Below are 22,971 nucleotides of genomic sequence, written 5' to 3' on the forward strand. Positions count from 1 at the left end.
CTAAACTACAATCTATTATTGTGGCTTTGTCAAAACTGCAATACAACTATAATTATGGTACTTCATCAGTCGATCAAGCAATTTGTGGAAGGCAGTACATTTTGTCTTATAAAAATGAGGAGGACAGTAAGCTGCTTTTTAAAATCCTGAGCTGCTTAAGCTTGTTAAGGGTATATTGTTTGCTAATACACTCATTAGCAGCCAAGCATTTTAACTTCATCAATTAAACAGGAAATGGCATTGCACCATTAGTTTCACAAAATGCTAAAAAACAGATAGGAGTCTACAGCTAAGAATTTTAGAAAATGCATTTTCACCTGTGACCTGCATTATACGCTTCAAACCAGTTTTTATGCAGCTACATATACTTGGGGGGCAGAGGGTGTGTCTGTCTGTGAATGAATGTAGGTGGTGAAAGCCCTGCAGATAGTTGTGAAGCTAATTATATATATATATATGTACACACACACATACACCCACTTAAAATTTTGCAAGTCCCCTAAAGACTGCTGCTAGAGCGCAACATCATTTCTTGACACTGATGAACATTTACTCATCTGAGTAATCCCAAGGATGACAGAAGTTTATTCCTGTGAACAACTAACAGCTTTCCTGGATAACTAACAGGTTTGCAATATGGATGATAAATTTTGAGTATTTATCAGACTTTATAGTTTTAGGCTCTTCAGTGTAAATAGGTACTAACAATACAATTAGAGTTATTAGAAAAGGAGCTATAGCTTATTATTAGCCAAGAGGATCTGCAGATTTTTCAGTTTCTGGGGGTCTGTGAGCGACACATACTATACAATGACATTTCTATTTTACAACTCGCCTAAGCAAAGAAATTTTCCATACAGAAATCTGTCTTCAGGATATGGCAATTCAGAGAATAAACTCCAGTGGGGAGGGTCAGGGGGAGGGTGTGGGGAAGTGTAGTGTAAAGGAAAAAAAACACCAAATCCCAAAAAAGCCCCACGTTAGTGATGAAACTGTTTAAAAAACTGTACAGCTTCATCTGTGTGTGATTTGTCAGGTCTGAAGCTTTGACGTGCCCAAGGGGCAGACCCCAGCGGGGCGCAGGCTGCAGAGCTAAATAGCTGTGAAAGAAGTCTTAATGTAGGATGGAATTCAAACTAACCTTGACATGACCTCAGGAAAAATATGCAAAAAGTAAAATGAATGCACTCTGCAAGATACATCCTAATTTTGTGGCCGAGCTAGTTAGTTTCACAAACATAACTGGGATTTTAAAAGCAAAATAAAATGTGAGAAAAAAGGGGAAACTTCAGAATTCAGAGTAAAAACTCAAACAGGCATGGGATGTTGCTGTGGACGCATATGAATCATTTGGAAACAATCCAAATAAAAACCAACACTGAACAATATTGTTGTCAGTCTGTCTATTCAGGAAAATTGTTTTTTTAGGTTGAATATAAATGACACAAAGCCAAGATTACATCACTGCATTACAAAGTCTGTTGTGGCTTTTAGCCGAACAAGCTCCATGGTTCTACTGGCTGATGGCAGTAATTCAGTAAAAAGTTTTAAGGGCTTCTTTTTTTTCTTTTTCTTTTTTTTTTTTAAGCTTTGTTACTATAAATATAGTGGAATTTTGCTTAAATATTGATTATTTAAAAATTTTAAATCCACATTCCAGAGTTTGTTCTGCAAGCTTACATCTTCATGCAAACAATAAAAATTTGAGTGTGCATATTGAGCCTCGATTTGGCTTTATAACACATTTTGCCTGTCTTGCTCAGTGTTCAGTTAAGCAGGAAGACATCCACCTTAATATAGCAACCAAGAACTACCTAATTCAGTAGATATATGGAAATTGTAATTGAGTGTCAACTAGCATTGAAATTCAATCCCATTACCTTCAGAATGCAATTTTGTAGCAATACCAGTTATTTACTATACTATTAACAAGATTTTAAATATAATTAAATTGCGGAGAACACATAGCCAAAATACAGCTGTTAGAATTCATATGGTGAGGGTAATCCCATATCAGGTGCATGAGAGCCCACCAGATCCGAAATGGTGCAACAGAACAGGTCATAGTGTAGTTCAGGTGAGGTCACAGGATTGGTACGATTCATGTTTAACAACCTATTATCTCATAAACTATGTGTTTTACGAGGTTCTTTGGCTGCTATATGAAGAAAATTCCGATATTCGTCTTGCATTGCTTGTTAGAGTTTTGAGGTTGGTTTCACACCTTGCACCAGAGGTGTGACTTTTGGTACAGACGCAACCAGCAGACATGCTTAACATATCAGATGTTGATTTAGCTAAATTTACATTTATTTGTAAATTTTCCTGGAGATTAATTGATATTAAATAAATAAAAAACAGTGCTCTTTAGGAATTAATAACTACTATACTGTTGGGTTTATGCTCAGGTATATTTTTTTTGAGGAATAAACTAGAGTAAGGGAGATTCCAAACACTTGTATATTACTACAGTTAGACCATTATTGAGCAGAAAATTTATTTGATAGGAGAGAAAATGTTTGGCCTAGAAACACAAAGGTGTAGTTGCAGCTCCATCCTTGGCTGGATATTCTCGAAATCTCATACAGATACTCTTTCATATTTACATTTTTACAAAATAAAATACAACGGTGTAAGATTATGGAGATTTTTTGAAGAAGATATTCAAAGAAAATCATTTATAACCTGTTATTCTCTCTGTTAGGCTGTGCCTGCTTTTGCAGTATGCATGAAACATAAAATTGGAACTCCTCTATACAAAGATTTAATTCCAAATGCACCCACTATTGTCAGGCTGTGTGTTACAGGTATCATTCTGTTTTGAAATGGATGTTCCTTTGCATTTATCTTTCACAGACTAGCTCTTCTGAAGTCCTTATTCCATTGTTACTCAGCCAGAATGCTAACAGTGATCAGTAATAGTCTTCCATGAGAGAAGTTTGACTGAAAATCTACAAATAAATTACCCTCTCTTCTAGCAGCACCTACTGGGATATGTTTCGGGTAGAATATCTCTGGATCCCCATCTTTTCAGCTGTTTGCCATACTGTTTCATAGGAGAAGAGGTTCCCTGCTGCAAAAATACCCAAGTGGAAATTGAAGCTCCTCAGATCAACAGAGGCAGAACTCAGTCACCACCAAAGGACAGGTAAATCCAAAAAGAGCAGTATACCCAGCACTTAAGACACAGGGGCTTTAGTAACACAAATTACTAGACCTTGTCAACTGTGAGAAAAGAAAATCATCCCTGGGCTGTGGCAATAGCCCTACAGTCTCTGCAGGATGGTGCACGACCTCAAGTCAAGGTCAGACAGACACTGCATCAAGCTTGCTCAGTTTCTAACCTCAAATCTGAGATCTGAATTCTCACTATCTGTAGTATCCAGGGTAACAAAATAATTTTTAAAGTAATTGAACTTTTTTTCTATATGACAGAACTTACATCTGTTTGATGGCCCATCTAAGTGCTGATTGGAAAGGGTGTTGACAGCAGTTTCTCAATATGCCCAACAGTTATAAGGAAAAATGTAATTTTTATTTTAAATGTACACCCTGTACTGTACTAAGTAAAGGAAAAGCTAATAGTTTTTACAAAGTGCTATTTGATTTGTTCCTTATAATTTTCCTTGTGTTATGTCAAAGTTGGTACTTTGACATGCAGCAGGTCCAATAGGAGTGCTAAACGACTCCATTGACTATCTAAAACCCTGGCATTCACAATTCCTGTTACTGCAATACCATTACAATGATATCAAAACTATTGGTTTGGTTTTGTTTTAACTATTGTTAAAACATGTCAAAAAGTAAGTCTTATAGTTAACTACTTATTGTCATCTGTACAGAGACATATCCTGAGCCTTTCAAGAAACACAGCAGAAAATACCTATTAATTTTTCCAGTATACATTAACATTATTAAGACAAGAGGAGAAAGTTGGCATCCCTATGCCATTATCAGCGTTAACAGTGGACTAATCTCATCTTATACTGAATTTTGTAAGTTGTTATGAAGTCAGTATTTCATTTTTAATATTATTCTAGGGAAAAAATAGTACTTTTATACAGAAGAAAAAATACTCTCAATTTGAAAAGTTATTTTTATGATCACTAACTGTTCTCAAGAGCAAATTTATAACAGAACTGCTGATGCAGCCTAAACTGTGGCTGTGTGAATGCTGCAGAAACAGCTATTTCAGAAAACATTTTTTAGCAATAGGAGAAATCCAACTTTGTGTAAACCTAAACTTATTTTTTTTAACAATATCGAGTAATGTTAACAGCATGCTGAAAATGTTAAGGCTAAGTGTACAGTGTCAAAATAGATTGAATCTCTCTGAAAACTGGAAATTCAGGTTTTTAAACATAATCCAGATGTTTGGCTTTTAATCACATTTCAAGAAATAGGAAACTTATGCAATACAAAATTCATACATGCATATTTCATTAGTGCCTTTCCTATCACTGAATTAAAAATTTCTAACATATGTTTTCCTTGAACAGATAATGTTTTAAATTACAAGAGTTGGCAAGAAGTTGTACACCTCACAAATGTCATTGAAGTATTTTAAATTAGAAGAAAATATTTTATTTTTTATGTTATTAACAGCTTTGATAGCAAATGCTACAGCAATGATCATTTTTGGCCTTATCAACAGGAAGTTCAATTGTCCCTGAAACAAACTAAGCATATAAAGATGACTGAATGGCAGGAACTAAGAACTAATCTTCTGAATATCTGAACTGATAACATTCTGACAGACCTGAGTATTTAACACAGATGCTTTGTAATCAAAACAGGACAATGTTACGCTTCTTCAGCAAGAGCCAGACAACCCTGAAGGTGAAAAAACTCCTTCTGAGATGTATTTCAATTCTAGAAGACTGACAACACCACTATATTTGCTGAATAATATTTAAAGGACTATATCAGAGTGGCCATTGTTTCTAAAAGCTAATATATGTGATAAATTATACAAATTTTTTTTAACCTCCAGAGTCTTGGAAAATTAGCTTCTGAGTTAATTTGTAAAAATGGACTTTCTGAATGTAATAATGTTTCAATATTTTAAATAATTTAAGACAGACAAAACCAAAGCAATAAAAATGAGAGGAACTATCACACTTATAATGGGAAAAGGGAAAAAGACAAAAAATCCTGCTTCTGGCTACCTGCATGTGGCATTGGGCTTGCTTTTTAAGACCCCTGTAATGTGCTCATGAACCACCAGGAACAAAAATATTCAGTTTGTTATACTGTGATGGAGTGAGATGTGACTGTGAACTTTAAGTCCATGTACAAATGTTGGAAACTAAACAAACACTAACAGTAACCTTTAAAAGAATATGAGAATGCAGTGACATAGAACTCATTTTGTGTACTAACAACTAGCAAGACAGAAACAAAAAAAACTTTTCCTCTGTTTCTATTTCCCTGATTTCAGGTGTCTGTTTTCAAGGATTTATGCTAGTACTATATGTGAACACTTTTATTTGCTGGCATGATGAAAGCTGAAAGCAAACTTCTTCTCAACTCTAATGGCATTCTGCCAATATATTCCTTGACAAAACTTGGGCTGATTTACAGATCTGAAGTTCAAGAAATTGTCATAATCTAACCTCACCATTTGTATAAAATGTGCCCTAATCTTACCTTCTCTGTCTATATTAAGCTCTCAGCTTTCTGGCTTGAAGAAAATAATTTGTTATTGCATCCATCCCTGATTTAAAGATGCAAATGATGGGAAATTTACAGGACTTCTTGTAAAATGATAAACAACTAGCTTCCCTCACTGTTAGAAAATGTATGGCTTGTTTCTAGTTTGAATTTGTTTATTTTTAACTTCCAACTGTTTTATCTTCTTACACCTTTGCCAATAGCTTGAACATCTGCGAAAGTTACTACAAGAATCAAACATGAAACCAGATGACTTGCACTGACCTTGAGTAACTCTGTTTGGTGTTTCTGGGATTTCAATTTACGGAACCAAAACATAGAGAAGCTGAACTATTTTTGCAGAGGCTGGTGAACTCAACTACATGCACTTTGGACATTCTTAAGGTGCTTGTTTTTTCTCAGAGCTGTCAGAAAGCATATTTTTAATAACTTGGCCCTGATATAAATAAGAAATATAGGGTTTGGATTTACTTTGTGCTTATGGACAATATTGCCTCTACTCACATTTTGGCTTTCGCTTGTTAGACTCTACTCGTTCGCTTAAAGATTGTTTGCTGCTGCTATATATGATGGAAAACAGGGTAGGGAGCAGAAGAAAAAGAGTGTAGTAGCAGATGAAGTCAATGGCATCAATGAGAATTTCACCCACAAGGTGAGTATTTTCTAGTGCACACTATCAACTGCTCTAGACTCACTTCAGAAATTGTAAAGTTGAATGTGATCGTGATGGACCAGGGAATCTGCCCCTTTGTGTTTAGCATTTTGTAATGAGCTTCTCTGAAATCAGCAAACAGCATAACCTGCATATTAAGAGAATCTGTCCCTCAGCAATTACAAAAAAGAGTAGTTCTGTAAAGATATGGCAATGAAATTGTAGAAATTGATTTCAGAAAAAAACCCCCACAAGTTCATGCTGACTTATGTTGCCTCACTGAAATTTTAATCTCTATGCTCTAAGCAAACCGATAAACTGGTGACTATAGCATCGATACTCAAATCTATGTAATACTTGCAATGTCAGTGGATTTAGAGACTGGTAAGTTATTGCTATTGTCATGTCTGAATTCTACTTAAAGAAGATGAAAAAGGGTATGTCTTGAAAACAGGAAAAGATATGCATACATCTGAGGGAAAAAACGTTCTTCAAAGGACCGCAGCAGCAGGAAATACCAGGACAAAAAAACAGTAGTGAAGTAATATAATATGAATTCAGGATATCTTGAATGTACTTCAGCTATAGCCAACACTAGGGAAGACGTGAACTTTTGTCTTTCTGGCATTCTCTCAAGATATTCTGGTCCTGCTTTGTGGAAAGCCTGTTCTGGTAACTATGCATGCCATGATAGCTGCCTGGCTGGTCAAATACAAATTGGAAAGATCTGTGGTCATTAAGACAAGATATACGCTTACAGTAATGTGTATTGATGTCTTCAACTGTAACTGCTGCCTGTTTAATAGATGTTTATTATGGGAATGTATGTAGGGAATTTAGTAATTACAAATGAAGATGGAAAAATGTAAGAAAATAAATGAGAAACGGATGATGGATAAAGAACAAGATCGCATTGCGTATTCTGTGTTTTTTAGAATCTTTAAGGAATATGTTCTATTGAGAATATCAGCAAAATATGTGACTGATTTTTATGGTGACACAACCTTTGTCAAATAGTATCTGCACTTCAGTGACATAAATAAAGTGATTTCACTTGTTAATTTGAGAGGTTGTACTTCCTACCTTAACATCCATTTTAAAATTAGTAACAATTCTAAAAATAAAAAGTATACCTTGTGGAATACTCCATGTTCTTAGCACTACTATATTACCTTTTTTCAAATCTATATCTGAGTCAACTATTTTAGGTCATTTTGTTCGCTATTATGCTAGAGGTATAATATGTTGCTATAGAACTGAAGTCTAAAGAAATTAAAGTAATGAATACATATTTTAGAACAGGCCATAGAGCTTTTGTGCATTAAATTACTAAGGTAGCACTACATTAACCCTATTAAAGGTAATTTTTACAGCTCATTGGTGATTGGCATTTGCTACTGATGTTTGAAGAATTGCCATTGCATTGATTTTATTCTTTGCTTCTTTAATAAAGTGTGGAAGAAATGGCAGAGGCAGGAGTTAACTGTCCTTCAGTAAAGCTATTAAGCACTTAAGAAAAAGGTTCAGATATTTAAACCATGCAAAAATCTTTACGGACATTATATATGTTTTTAATTTTCCAACCTTTCATAGGCCTGAAAATGTCCCACTAGTACTGATACATTTAGTTTGATTGGTAAAACAAAAAAAGACCAAGTTCAGATTATCAATGTCACACTTGCTCTCATGGAATAATGCCATCGAACAACAGAAGTCTTAAATATTATTGCAGACCCTTCTCAGGACACGAGTCAGTGCACACGCTAGCACAGTGTAGTAGGCCACCTGCTGGTCAAATCACCCAATAATCCATTCTAATCTAACAAATTAGAGGGCCATACAGACATAAACAAGAAAGAAGTGCATAAACTCTATCAACTAAAGCCTTTTGGAACTAAAGTAAGTGAGAGTTTCTTCATCTTATTTAAGGTTTTCTAAGAGTGGTCACTACTTGAGTCAGGATACCAAGATTAATGAAGTAACGTCGTCTTGTGTTAAAAACAAACAGTAGCTAAATTCCTAGGCTTTTACATGCAACTTTATAAATTAAGGTTCCATAACAGGTCAGTCTGTCACACTACACAATTTGGCTCCCTAGGAATGACCAGAAGAGATTCTGGATATAAAAATCCAAAACTGTTTTCCAGGAACCTCCCTGGGAAGCCTGAACACAGGCTAAACAAAAATATGTTGCCCGGCATCACTTCTTAAAAGGATGTAGGAATTAAGACTAAACTGTGTCTGCGGATCTGGATTCAAATACCTTATAGCCATACAGAGCCATGACAACAGGCAAGCTATTGTTGACGCTGTACATTCAGACTAACAAAAGGAGTGGACGTGAAATGTAAGGTTACTGCTGACTCCTGACAAGTTGAGGAAATGCCTGAACAGATGAGTTAAGGTCAGACTTCAGAAAGACCCTCAACTGTTGGATGACCTGAGAGCTACGGATCAGAACACGGGAAAGTGCCTGGTTTTGAGATTTACTCAGTCAGAATCTGCTGGAGTTAAAATCTGCAGCACTAGGATAGCAAATTCTGGCCCTGGCAGATTAAGTCAGCAAGCTAAAAGATACAGCTAAAAAATAGAATTCAACAGCCTTTGAAGAACCTGGAAAATGAACCATATGCTCCAGAAGGGAAGAATTTAAAAAGAACAAGACTGCACAGCAGAATGCATGTGACTGGAAAAGGTGTGCGTTCCATGCTACTTTTAGCCTTATAAAACCATAAATATAAATATAAGAGCCTTTTCTCATAGGATCTCTACATCAAATTCACAAAAAAATCATATACATGATCCAAATAGTCTCTTGATTTTAATGAAATCAAATGCCTGAACTACTGGATCTCCCATCACTCTGGGTCTCCCTGTTTGGAGGTTACCCAGACAGTGAAGAACCATTCAGAACCCATAAGCATAACAGCTTTTAAATTATGTTCAAGTTATTATAGTAATATATTTCTAGTGACTGGCTTGAAGGGAAGGAAAGAGGGGAAATTGGTGGAAGATTCATTTTGTGGTATGAATTCACTTGGGTTAAATGCAGGAAATATATTTCCTCACTATTTATCATGCAGGGGCAAACCAGATAGTTCTAGCTACCATTTGAGCTTATCTCAGCACCAAGGTCAGGATTTCCTACCACAGCAATGAAGAGCATCGTCTGTGGAAATTGTTAGTCCACAAAGAGAGAATACCCTGCTCTTCAACCAAGATATAGCTTGTGGGACACATGGCTTTTAAAAGAGACGCAAAAAACTCCTCACATATATCCTCCACTACAAGCAATTCTGCTTGCTATTGCTTGTTGCAGTTGGCCAGCAATATTCTACCCCTTTTAGTCTGGCTTTTAACAGAAAGAGTTGAATTTAATTAATGTGAGCCAAACAGAAATGTTTTCCACGAAATGAACATTTTATTGCTCAACATTTTAATACTCTGACTAACTTTGAAATGTGCCAGGAATAGCAAAGCTCACTTGTTTAGCATTTGTGCTGTTATACAAAATACACATATATAGATGTATATACATATATTCACAATTGAATTACATGAAAATATGTCTCTTTAAATACCTATATTCTCTTCTCTTAGCATCAATGCTAAATGCCTAACTGTGTTAATCTGCAATCATGGAGGACTCAGTACTATTCATTAATTTGTAGAGATACATTCAGTGCTTGAACTGAGATTAAAAAAATGTGTGATTGGTGTGGTGTGCTGTGGTGTGTCTGCAGCTGGAGGCAGCCAGTGGTTTCTTAAAGGTGATCTATTGCCTACCAGGTAACTCACGGCAAATTACTTCTGGAAGACAAGCACAATATGCATGCGAAGGGAGGAAGTTGTGATGCTGCTTCTAGGTAAGACAGAAATTCCGAGTTTCACTGATTTCAGAAACCAGAGCTCTCTGGGGGTCTCTGCTGGAAGGAACCTACTGTCATTCTAACTTACCCCTACATTCATTCACTAGTTTTGCCATGGTGCCAGGAAAAATGATAGAAGAACTGCTACAGGAGCTCTGTGTAATCAGGAGATTCTCCTAATGCTCAGTCCCTTCAAATAATTGTACAATTTAAGGACTGGTATCTTGCTGCCTTGCCTGCCCCCGTTCCTCTCTTCCCCCCTCCTCTCTGTACTTTCTTTTGGTCCTTTAACTTTTTTTTCAGTCACTGTGTATTGACCACGGAAAAAATTGATAGGCTTTTGCCAAATGTGCAAAAAATTTGTAAAAATGTTTGTTTGTCTCTATGAAAGATAGAACTGTCCTTCTGTCAACTGTTCTAGCTGTCTCCTGAGGTTCTCCTAGTTTCTCATGGCAAGCAGCAAAGTCCTTCAAAAATCAACGTATGTCACCCACAGGTGATTCACATTCTTTCAAGTTTTCTGCATTTAGATTAATAATCCTGTTGAGGTTTCCATTTACGAGTTGGTTATGGATTGTCCCCTCTTTGATATTTCTGTTTCCTATGTTTAGATTGCCATTAGCTACTCACTAGAAGAAGAGTGCCAGGTTTACGTTACACTGGGATACCCCTAGAAGCTCAGATGGATGAGCATAAAAGCCTACAGATACCTGACAAAATATGCAGCAAAACAATGGCTATGTTGTTCATTCAGATCAATATGCCAAAACATGTTTCTGACATCATAGTAAACACTGTTGGCCCGAAAAAAAAATTGTAACATGTCCCATGTTTTTGCATTTTGTTCAACGATTCCGGAATCAGTTTACTCCAGGATTTTCTGACCATTAGGAGATTGTTTATCCACTGTGCATTACTTTCTGTGGGTGCATGGCCTTTGTTTTGCCACATTGCCTTTTACAGTAGTTTTACTAAACTAACAGAATTCCATTTTGCTTCTCTCTAGGATGATTTGTGGGATTTTTTACTAACTTCAATTTTACATCTAGGTGCTCATCTTCTTCACATATGTTGTGTTCCTCTAGAATGCTAGGGGGAAATAACAGTGACTTTACTTTTTTTTTCAGGTACTGCTTTGATTATTGTCTTCTACCTGAAAACAGAGCTTGGGTGTGTAGCATTCTTGTAAAACAACTATAGTAAACTTTGAGATAGCATCTCTTATTTCAGGCATTCCTTGTTGATTGACTGAATTTATCCACTGGTTTCATCCTGATTTCATTGCACATATGCAGTGCTTGGTTGCATCTTTCCAGTCTAATTTTGCTTCTTATCAGTGTTGCACTGCAGCTGACTCCATAATCCAGCTAGAATCAAATTAGTCATTGATCTAATAACATACTTGCAAAAATAGCAATTGAATGCCTGGCAGCCTTCTGCATTGCTAGAACACCACAAATCTTTAGATCTGCTTAAGTCACATTATGGATATCTACTTCTTCATTAAAACCTTAAATTCTCAGTGACTTCAGACACTATATTTTAATTTCAAAGGTAACTGTGATATTCAATCTGGCTGGCTGGGTCTTTTTCCTTTTTCTTTTCAAGAACATTTTTCTTCTTACTTTTCATGTTGCCTGTTATCCTACATATGTTGCACTGAAATGCCAACATTTTCAGCCAGTCTGCATCTGCCCTGCTTTATGGGTCCCTTTGACTTACAGCTTTGTGTGTGTTCCGCTGTTTCTGTTCTGGTGCTTCTCTGGAAGCTTCTCTGGTGCCCTCTGTTTGGAGGCATATATTAGATTGGTTTTACTCTTATGTCTTCCCTGTAAATGGGAGCTGTGTATTTTACAAATGATCCTGGGGAAGAGATACAATTAAGAAATGTTTCATGTCTATAGTTACACATGGGTACTCTAGTTCCTGGCACCTTACCATATCCCCCTTTTTGTTTCTGGTTTTGGTTAAGAAAACCTTTTCCTAGCTTTAAATTTACTTAGAGTCATCTGTATCACCCTGAACAATTCTTTTTAGAGACTAAAATATTGTTTCTATTACCTCAAAGCAAAGCCTTTTTCATTTGGAGTTCCAGTTTTCCTGGTGCTCAGTCACTTCTACCTATGTCCTCCAATTTTAGGCGGTTTTCCCACAGGTAATCAGAGATATTTCATTCCTGTCTAATGTGACTGTTGTCTCAGATCTCATCTGCTGCATTTGGAAAAATAAGATGGAAGAATTTAATATTTCAAGTCTTAAACTGACTCTTTATTCACTCCCTTGACTGATTCTTGAACTTTTTGTGCCCAGGCCAAGAGCAGTAGTCTTCAACTGCAGTGAAACTTGCTCCCTCATTTCCAGTCTTCTGGGCACTGTGAGTTAGCTACCAACCTACCACGTGTATTCATGAGTTGACAAGGAACTCCTGTTCAGCCATATTTACAAAAAAGTCATGCCTTATGTTTGTTAAAACTGTATCAAGTATATATCTTCATAGCCATTCTAATTTTTAGGAGGCATTTTGTGAATTTTACTTGCTACTTAGCAAGAAAAATAACTGCTCAAAGAGACTATAAGGCTCATACAGCACAATGGCCATAGCATTAACCATTACTGTTAAAAAAGGAATGGAGAGAAAGTCCCTAGCTCAGCACAGAGGCAAAGGTGTAAAAAGATTTTCATCATCTGATTTATTCTCTCTCTTTTTATCTGTTTATCTATCTATTTATTACATGTTTAGCCTCTGGTGTAAACATATATTCTAGTAGACAGCTAATAAAACCAAGACACGTAAAACCCACAACTAAAGCTGAAGCAACAAGGAAACTGAATATTTTCAGAAAGCTTTTCTATCTTTATTTTAGTTGGACCTTGATAAAAAAAAGGCAAAAATCTTCCATACTCATGATATGAGGCATTTGACTATTGACTTGCTGGAGAAAAAATGAACCCTTACCGAAAAACAAAAATAACAGCAATGAACCTTTCGAGGCAACAAAGTAGATCATATAACTAGTCACTTCTAACCTCTCGTGGTGTTTATTTGATCTCTCTACACATGATAACAAGCTAAGAGATCTTAGGAATTATTGTTCTTCCACCTGCACAGTAGAGACATAGTCCTCCTTGATGAAAGTCAGCAAAAATAAGCATGTCAGTCTTGATACATTATTTAAAAAGGCTAATGTTCCTGTTTAGAAAGCTATCACCTGAAAAACTCTTATGGCAATTCTGTATCCATCATAGCCGATTTATAAGAAAAATCAATGGGTAAAGCAGAGATGATCAAACTCCAGTGCACTGTCTGCCAGAATCTGAATGCATCACAACAGTTTCAATATGGAATATTGCATTGACATTACACAATGGTACCAAGTAAACCTCTTTTTGTGATATCAGTCAGGGAGAGGTAAGCTGAATGAGACTGACCTTCATAACCTCTTGGTACAATCAGTGGAGAGAGAGATAAGAGAGTAAAGGTTTCTCCTGAAACTATTGCAAAGTGCTTAACAAGCTTCTGCTCTGAATTACCCCTTGAAGGAACATCCCCATGAGAGAAGCTGGTATATTTAGCTCCCTTAGTAGTCTAAATCAGTCTTCACAGATTACTCCTTCTCCCACTGTATTACTGGGGAAACAATCACCTCTCCATAACCTTCCCTACAGCCTGTGACACAGCTGGCACATGTCCTGCACATCTGTAACAGCACCTGTCATTCTGCAACAACAGGATTTGAAGGGTACAACCTCTGTTTCTCCCAAAAGCATCTCTCCATAGAGTCAACTTTAACATTTACAGTTTCATGAATTCACTGGAATTCCATAGCAACCATGTTTTCTGCAATGCTAAAACAACAGCACACACAAGAAGTTATGAAGAACCACAGGTATTTCATGCTGGCCACACGAGTTGGCTGGAGCCTGCCCTAAGACCCCACTGGACCTGATGCAGCCACAACTGCAACAACTATGAATGAAATTAGAATGATTGCTTATTTTCCCTTGTTAGAAGGAGAAGTTAGCACAAAATGTTGTAGCTATTTTTAATACAATGTATTAAAAGTGCATACACAAAGTAAAAACATCACTCAACCTTAAGTATGTATAAAGGTTACAAATATATACAAATAAATAATTTATATAGATATTTTACATATTTTCAATATATAAATATAGTCTGTAATATATATTTATAAAAATAAAAATACAATACATATACAAATAAAAATTCAGGAGATTATAAACTGGTACACTTCACTGAAACTTACTTTTTATAATTTAGACATGTATTCTTTGAGTGTATTGCCAGTGCAAGTTTATAGAGATTTAGTGAATTTGGGTTTCATATAGAAAACCTGCTAAAAAGGTTTTCCATGGTCATTTGTGGGGGTTTTATTTTTTATAAAATAAATACTACAGTATTGATTATTTATGAGGTATGCTGATGAGAAATTTGGAAAGAAAATAGCAGTTTCTGCATTATATTTATGAAGCAAAACATCATGGATAAAGCATGCAATTCCTGTGAGTTTTTAAAAAAATATCTTCTGCTGGAGTATGAGGTGAAAAAATGGGGAAGTACATCAAAAATTGTCAACTAATTTGAGGAATAGGGCAATATACTATTGCCACCTATAATTTTTACTAATGATTTTTTAATCTTCATTCCTTTAAAACAGAGGGATACACCAAGCTGCTAAAAAAACAGGACCATGTCCACACACAACTTCAAAAATTATATTGTCATCACGTTATTAACATTCCTAATCTTTTCTTATTTCAGTACATTATCTGGAAAGACCAGTGGAAGGCAGCTCTAAGGTCTCACTGCATAGGACCTTATCCTATCATTTTTACCAGCAAGGGCACAAACACAGAGCATGTGGAGTTGACTAAGATGCTTGATGTGATGACTGTAAATTGTCCATGTTTTGCAGCTGTAGTAAGGAATGGTGATGACAGCTATGTGGTACACATTTACTTTTGTTTGAAGTTGAATGCCTCTTTCATTCTAGACACATTGCTTTAATCTCCCAAAAGCTGTGCTGGCTTTTGCTACAAGCTCAGTAAATACTGCATTGCTACAATGTGAAATTCATCTTCAGCGTCATGCTGGGAAGAAATGGGAGAAACTCACTCTTGGGAAATGCATGAAGACACTTCTTGCGGAAATACAGGGAGTCTGCTCCATAGAAATTACAACACTGCCTTTAAAAATGCATGTTTACAGTTGAAATACATTATGGAATCAACCAAGAAAATGTAAAAACATTTTTCACATTCTTTTTGTATCCATTCTCTAGATTTACTTTTTAATTCTGTAGATATGGCAATCAGTGTTTTCCTGCTGTAATTATATAAGACATTAAAACTTAACATTTCTCTGCTTTATATAAGAATTTTTGCCAACAATAATTTTCTTTTCTGCTTTTTAAAATATAAAATTTGCCAGAATTAGCAAGGAATTTAATCCTTATATAATTAAACATATGAACCACTGAAGAATGAGCTGGTTGTTATAGGATGTGTCACAAAGGAGCTTTACCTTTGTTCTCCAGTGCAACTGAAGTGAAAATACTTGTGTAGAAAAATTTAACCAATTTCATCATCCCTTGTAATAAGGGACTAGGAAACTGCTGTGTCAGGTCCTGAACTCATTTAGTTCATGTTGTAATAGCAGTCAGACTTTTACTGCAGCTTGAGATATCAGGCATTTTTGAGACCCCTCATATAAAACAGTTGATTTTCCTACCTAGTGGGGAAAGTCATAGAGGTTCTTAATCTGTTGGGGAAAAAAAATTCAGCCTAGCACATGAAAACTACTGAACTTCGTGAAGAATAGTAACTGAAGTCAGTTTTGTGCAAAGTCATTTTACTATACAAGACCATTAAAAACATACTACAATGTTAAAACTGAAGACTAGTTTCCAATAAGGCATGTATCAATCCATGTACATAGACATAAGTAAATGCATACTATTACATAAGTAATAGACATACTATTGCTAATGAGTATCTCTATGGATATTATTTAGCAGACAATCTTTCTCTCCTTTTTTTTTTTTTTAATGGTATTGCAAAGCTTTCACTTTGGGACATAATTTGCTAATACCATTAAAGTAATACTTCATAAAGGCGTTGATTTTTGCAAGGCAGCCTAAAAGTTGATTAGCAAACTGTAATGACTATTCTGATTGCAATTAAAAAGCCCTTCCAAATGGGTCAACACACCTAAGTGCTATCTGCAGTCATTTAGATTTTAACATCATGGTTATTACTTATTATCAGGCTGCACAATGAGATATTGATTACTTTTAACCTTTAGATCTCAGAATTCAAGAAAAGTTGAGGTAGTGGCACAGTCTACCTTTCCTGTCTGGTAAACTTATGGCCTTTAGTGGAATTCTAATGATTTCTATTGGCAAGGCAAGACTGAAATTAGTTGATTCTTTTGGCTCATGTAGAAATGATGGTGTATCTAAAAATACTGCATATATAGCAGATTTGTAATTACTCTCTACAAGGGGCTCAATCCTGTAGCGTGCTGAGAGCTTCCTCCAAAGTGACGGCCATCATCTTCTCCCACTGACTGTTTCAGTAGCTCTGTGCAAGCACTGACAGATTACCAGGCAGCCAGAAGGAATCCTGGACCACGCAGAATATGCAGAGTAGAAGCAAAAATCTTCATGTTTTCTAGTTTATAACCAGTTCCCTAAAACATAATGTCCAAATATATCACTCTACAGGCTGTTAATCTTTTAATAAGTTCTCTTTATATGGGAAATCTACTTGAAATAAAGACTGAACTACAATACAGCGTCAGTAGGTACCCAGAACTCATTTTAAACGGAACAAAGTAATCCAATTAAACTAATCTGTTTTACAAGTTAAAATGATATGAAGAACATTAATTGATCCTTATAGGCTGCTGCTATTTGAGCCCTCTCTCTGTTTGCACAGCATTTGGAACCGCTTTGCACATTTGTATCCTCTAATGGCAGAGCACTCAGGCCCCCAGTTCAGGAGAATTATGGGCAAGAGAAACATATAACTGTTATGTGTTAGATTAATTTGCAGAACACTTGGCATTTTATTGCCAAGTAGTCAAATTGTTCCAAGTTGTTCCGGAAGGTTGTTATTAATAGTATGTTTTCTGAGGAAAGTTCTGTCTACTTTTGGAACTGCATTTCTGTTGCCAAGGAAACTCCTTGAAGCACAGCATTCTAGGAGCACACTGCTGCTTTTGTTTGCCAGTATCCTATTCATATCATCTAAGTAAGCACTTCACATACTTTAGCCTCCAGTTTCAAATGTTGAAGTTTTTATGTATTTATATTACTGCGTTAAAAATAGTTTATGCTTCTTTTTAAACTCAGAGTCTCTTGCAAGATTATTTTAACAGTTGCATTAAAGAGCAGTTTTTTGTGGGTTTTTTTTTTCTTTTTCACAAGTTTGCAATGAATTAGTTTTAATTTGAATAATAGCTCCATAGGTTATAGCACTAGTCCTTAAGTGTTAATTATCTTTTCACTCTGAAATTAATGTAGTCATTTCCTACTGACTCCTCTACACCATTATTGAAGTGCTGAGGAAAACATGTCATTGAGTTCTGAGCCAGAACTGTTGTTGTGATTAATCCTGGTCACATGGCCAATCTCTGCCAAAAGGAGATCACTGAAAAAAGGTGACAAAGACAGTGATTTCCTGTCAGCAAAGAGTACGACAGGGCTGTCTAGAAGTGATGCAAATGAGGGAAACTTTCACCACGGTTTGTTTGATCCACTCCGGGCCCCAGCACACTGAGCCAGGGAGAAAGGCACAATGGAGCAGCAGTACACCCAGAGGAGGAAATTAACTGCACCTTCTGAGAAGGGATAGAGCTTCCAGCCGGGAAGCAAAAACTGCTGGGAGATATTTTCCCCTCAACTTTTTTTGAAATGTATCCTTAGTTTTTGATGTGCATTTTTGTGTTATTTAATACATTGGACTGCTTCCCTTTGATGAAAGAGTTCAGCAACTAACCTGTTCAAAAGCTGTGCCAACTAAATGTTTTCAAAATTTTTGCACTTCCACATAAGGACGTTTTTCCATCTATCATGACTACTGTTGCTGAAGACTTACTAGTACAAAACTTTCAGCTTATACAGTTTGTGTTAAAACCACCATACATTGTTTGTAATCTGACAGAAAAAAATATTTCTTTTATTTGATATTTTCAAATGTTTAGTTAATTCTATTCTGAGCATACTAACAATTTTAACAATCATATTTTATTTATTTAAATGGGGTTTTAATCTAACACAATTAAGTTTGCAATTAATCCTCTGAGGAAAATTGAAAGAATTATCATTAACTTTTCTGCCTAGTATATTCATTTCTAATCTCCACAGTTCCAGTAAATACTGATTTGCTTCATTTTTGAACATTCAAGTTACAGAATTACTCAAGTTCCCACTAAAGGGCTAATTAGCAGAGTTTAAATTCTTTGGGTTTGATCCTCCAGTAACAGCATATGAATACAGTTGAAGTCAATGCAAGTTCTGTGTACTTAGAGCTTATGAGATCAGGCTCACATGCAGTAGATTAAAATGAAATAAACATGATACATTTGGCATTAAACTGAGCTATTACAGAAGAACAAAGAAGCAAGAGTCAAAAAACATGGAAATGTTCCTTTTAGTTTCTTCTTAATTAATAGTTAAAGCATTAGAGAACAAATAAACTCTCATCAATTCATTCCGTGACTGCCATTTTTTTCAAACACTAGCCGATTTTCAAAATCATTAGCTAGTTTAGGACTCTAAAGCAGAAATCATTTAGGACTATGCTCTCTTTTTAAAAAATTTTTGCACTGAAATCTAGGAAATCTAGAGAAATTAATACATATGTATTCAGCATTACAAAAAAATGTGGCTGTGCTCTTCCTATTGTATTTAGGGCAAAAGAAAACCTAGTTAAAGAGAGATAATAAGGATCCTAGTAAAAAAACTATGAAGTTCCTGGAATATTATAGAATAAAATTAAGCTGAGAGTTGACTTAAATGCATATGGACTCTGAAAATAGAGTACTGTGAAAATACTCTAACCGTGAAAATACATTTCATTTTCCCATATACAATTTTAGCATTTATATATGGTGTTATGCTCCTTTAATGTATGCTTTTCCCTTCTGAATTACCTGTTTTATCATTGCTCCTTCCCATTCATAGGCTCCTTAGGGGCAATGATTACTGTTGGTAATAGTGATACCACAGCAGGCTCCCTGGCAGAGACAGCTTGCTGAGCTGGCTCTGAGCAGCAATTACTTTTCAGCTCAGGAAGTGAGAAGAGAGATCCGTGGGTTTAGGAGAACCCACCAAAATGCAGAGAGTGCAATTAGCAGGTTCACATCTGAAGTTGTAATTGATAAAGAAAAACTAAGGCAAGATCTATATTTTCATAACACCCCACTCCTCACTGAGGAATTCTAATAATAATAGCTGCCTGGATTTCTCTGTACTGTCTTCTCTCCCTACAGAGCAGAACGGCTGTGCTCTTTGGGAAGTGCAGGCAGTGCTCATGCCTCTGAGCTGTGAGCAATAGACCATCCACGACTCTGTAAAAAAGCCTCGAAATAAAACGGGTGTCACCACTGATTAGAAGAGAGGTTTACTAGGCTAGTTTTATAAAACAATTAATACTGGTTTTGAGGCCATGATTCATTGTTACATGAATCTCTGAAATTAAAGATGATAAAGACCTAGTGATTTATCTGATCTTTCCTTTGCTAGAGCAGAATTGTTCCTTCAATTACATTTGCTAATGTTGTCTTTTGTCTATTTTTAAATGTCTGAAATTATGGGGCTTTCAACACTTCTTCAGGAGGTGGTTCATTCTGGGGGGGGGCTTAGGGGGTGTTGTTTTTTGGAAAGACTGATCATTCTTAATGCAGTGCACTTGAGATTTTTATGTTACCTGAAAATACTCCTTAGTGATCTCAGACAAACTCGACATTTCTACTTAAGTCTTCTACTCAATCCTTAACAATTTGCTTGCTGTTTTTACTAGAAGTGTATATGCAGCGAATATTCACCACAGGAGGGCAAGGAGTCTGTTCCTCCCCTTCTTCAAGTGGTTTTGCAGTGAGGAAGTACCAGATAGGTAGTTTTGAGATAGGGGCTCAAATCTGGTACAGAGCTAGGTGATCTTATGATGGAAATTGCAGGACAAATAAGTTTCCTGTGCTTTGGAATCAGTCCTGGTTCGTCTGTGCTGCTCAGCCTGCAGACTCAGCTACTCTAGCTCACACAAAGTTTCTGCTTTTACAAGTGTCATACATATCATAATACAGATTTTCATAATATTAAGAAACTATTACTTCCTATTTTGCATATACAATACTCGTCCTTTTTGCCACCATACTGGACTGCATACATTATTAAATTATTTCTCTCTATTACTCTTCTCATTATTATTATTGTTGCCTTACCATCTATAATTTTTCTTAATGGTTACATTTGGATATAAGAAAGAGAAGTAGCATCTAAAATACTTGGGCTGGCTGCTTAAGCCTTGTTCCTTTCGGTATTGATGGATGAATTTTTGCCTTAATATTTTTGTTTACTGATTTATTTTTTTTTTTAGTATGGGACTAAAACTAGTTGTTAAATTAGACATGGTACAAGCTGGCCTTATATAGACTGGCACTATGAAAAAACCTTATTTTAGGTTCACAAGGAACTTTTTACCCATTTCTGACATTTTTTATTTCTGAGCCCAGCCAAGGCCAGGACTGTTAATGCATGATTAGGCATGATAAAGCACTTAGAAAGTTAGGAGAAAGACATTAGCAAAAACAAGAAATAATTGCCAAAGCAAGAAATGGAGGCTAGTGAATTAAACTCACTTGCAGGCTAAAATAGTTGGGATCTGAACTATATTTACATTTATAAACATATTTTAACTCAGGTGACAACCCTTTCTCATTGGGTATTTTAAATAAAAGTGTCAAAATAAGAAAGAATAAAATTCAAGAAGACCATCAAGAAATTAAGATGCCAAAGTAAGAAAAAATATATTATATTGAAGAAATTATCAAATCATGCAATCATAGAAGAAAGAAAACAACTTCTATTTGACCTTGAATGTACCATTTATTTGATAAGAAATAAAAAAAAGCTAGAGGGTAGTTGTTTCTTGTCATTATAGTGTTGCTGATTCTGTGGTTAGTTATTAATTTTATTTTTTATGATTCACAATCTGCTCTTTGAAATATGCCATATGCTCAAAGCAATTCAAGGATGACAACTGTCAGAATTACTCCAATAAAAATTGCCTAAATGAGGAAGATTTACTGCAGCCTGATATTTCTGTCGAAAGCCCCTCCTTTCTTTCCCCCACCACCCCTCAGACCCGCAGACTACAGCTTCTCAGACACACAGTGAAGCCTGAATCAATTTTCGGATCAAATCACACATTTTGAGGAAGTTCTTAAAAGTACTGTCTGTCTAAAAGAAGTGATAAAGCTTCTGGGTTAAGGTTGCTATAGCAAATAAGAGAAACCATGTGTGTGTTGTGTTATCTGTATGTTAGAATTAGACCCTATAAGTTCACCCTGCAAGTTCATAATCATGTTCTTCAAATCACAACCAAGTGTGAAGAGTTAACATGACAATGTCTACTTTATGTATAACTAATAAAAATTAAATTGGAAGAGTCCTGTATCCTGGCAGCAGCAAACCAAAATCAAGGAAAATGTCTTTCTTTCCAGACGAGGTCTGAAAGGTGGATAAAAATCCAGCTGAAAGCTCCAATCAAAACACATTTTGTTAAATGTTCCCATTTCATTTTTTTCCTTCATTTTGTTTCACTCTATTTATTAATGCAGTTTCATTTATTTCTATTCATCTTGAAGACAAATCTTTGTCCTTCTATAGAATTACACCAAATAGAATGTGATAAAGGGAACTTTCTTGCAATTATGATGTCGGTGCAGCCTGTCAGCGCACAGGGGATGGAAATGAGGTTGGAGACAGGGAAGGGAATTCTAATAGACACCATGATACATACAATGAACGCAGCGATATCCTGTGAGAGAAAGACTTGTCAAGCTAATCAGATCTTCTATAGCTAGGTAAAGGCAGTTATGGTAGCGCTAACCTTGTAAAGATGCTGCTGCTGCTCCTCTGACATCATCAGGTCATGGCTGTCCATCACAATGGATTCCATGTCAATCAGCCAATCCCAGAGCTCCTGGTATTCTGAATCAAAGTCCAAAAGGCTGTAGATAAGGAACAAAATGTATTATGCATAAATACTGTGTAGTTGTTAAAATCTTGTATTAGAATAATATATTCTTGAAAACTCATGATGTTCCAAGTTATATTTCTAAAGAGACATTCTGTATTTATACAGAGTGGATGAAAATGAAAACTGAAATCCAATTTAAGCCAGTGTTATGACCTAAATTCAGTGGCTGATGCCAAATCCTGACAACTGTTGGCATACTGCATTTGCTTCAAAAATTTTGAAATACAAATCCCCCATAATGCTGTTTAATGGTTTTATATTGCAGATTTTATATTGAGCTAATTTTGCAACAATCATCTTGATATAATTCATATGAAAATATTATTTACATAAAAAAATTACTAAATTCATTCAGCCATCCCTCTGCTGTCTATCTGCCTATGTCTGTAAATATCCTCCATTTATTTTCATGGATGAGTAGCTAGCATTTCAACTTAACGCCTTAAGATAGGCTTGAGTGAATATGGTAAGCCAGTGAGAACTAAGGCC

General features: G+C 35.8%; 1 protein-coding gene across 9 annotated transcripts in view; it reads right to left on the reverse strand.

The window, feature by feature from the left end:
• Positions 1–22,971, reverse strand: part of AKAP6 (A-kinase anchoring protein 6) — a 275,069-nt gene that overhangs the window by 58,644 nt on the left and 193,454 nt on the right. For all 9 annotated transcript variants that reach the window (XM_051806225.1, XM_051806228.1, XM_051806229.1 and 6 more), the window contains one exon: positions 22,333–22,453. In XM_051806225.1, coding sequence (XP_051662185.1) covers positions 22,333–22,453 — 121 coding nt within the window. The remainder of the gene's footprint in view (positions 1–22,332; positions 22,454–22,971) is intronic.

The sequence above is a fragment of the Manacus candei genome, unplaced genomic scaffold, assembly GCF_025592945.1.
Source record: "Manacus candei isolate 608988 ecotype Guabito, Panama unplaced genomic scaffold, ASM2559294v1 h1tg000067l, whole genome shotgun sequence".
NCBI classification, from domain to species: Eukaryota; Metazoa; Chordata; class Aves; order Passeriformes; family Pipridae; genus Manacus; species Manacus candei.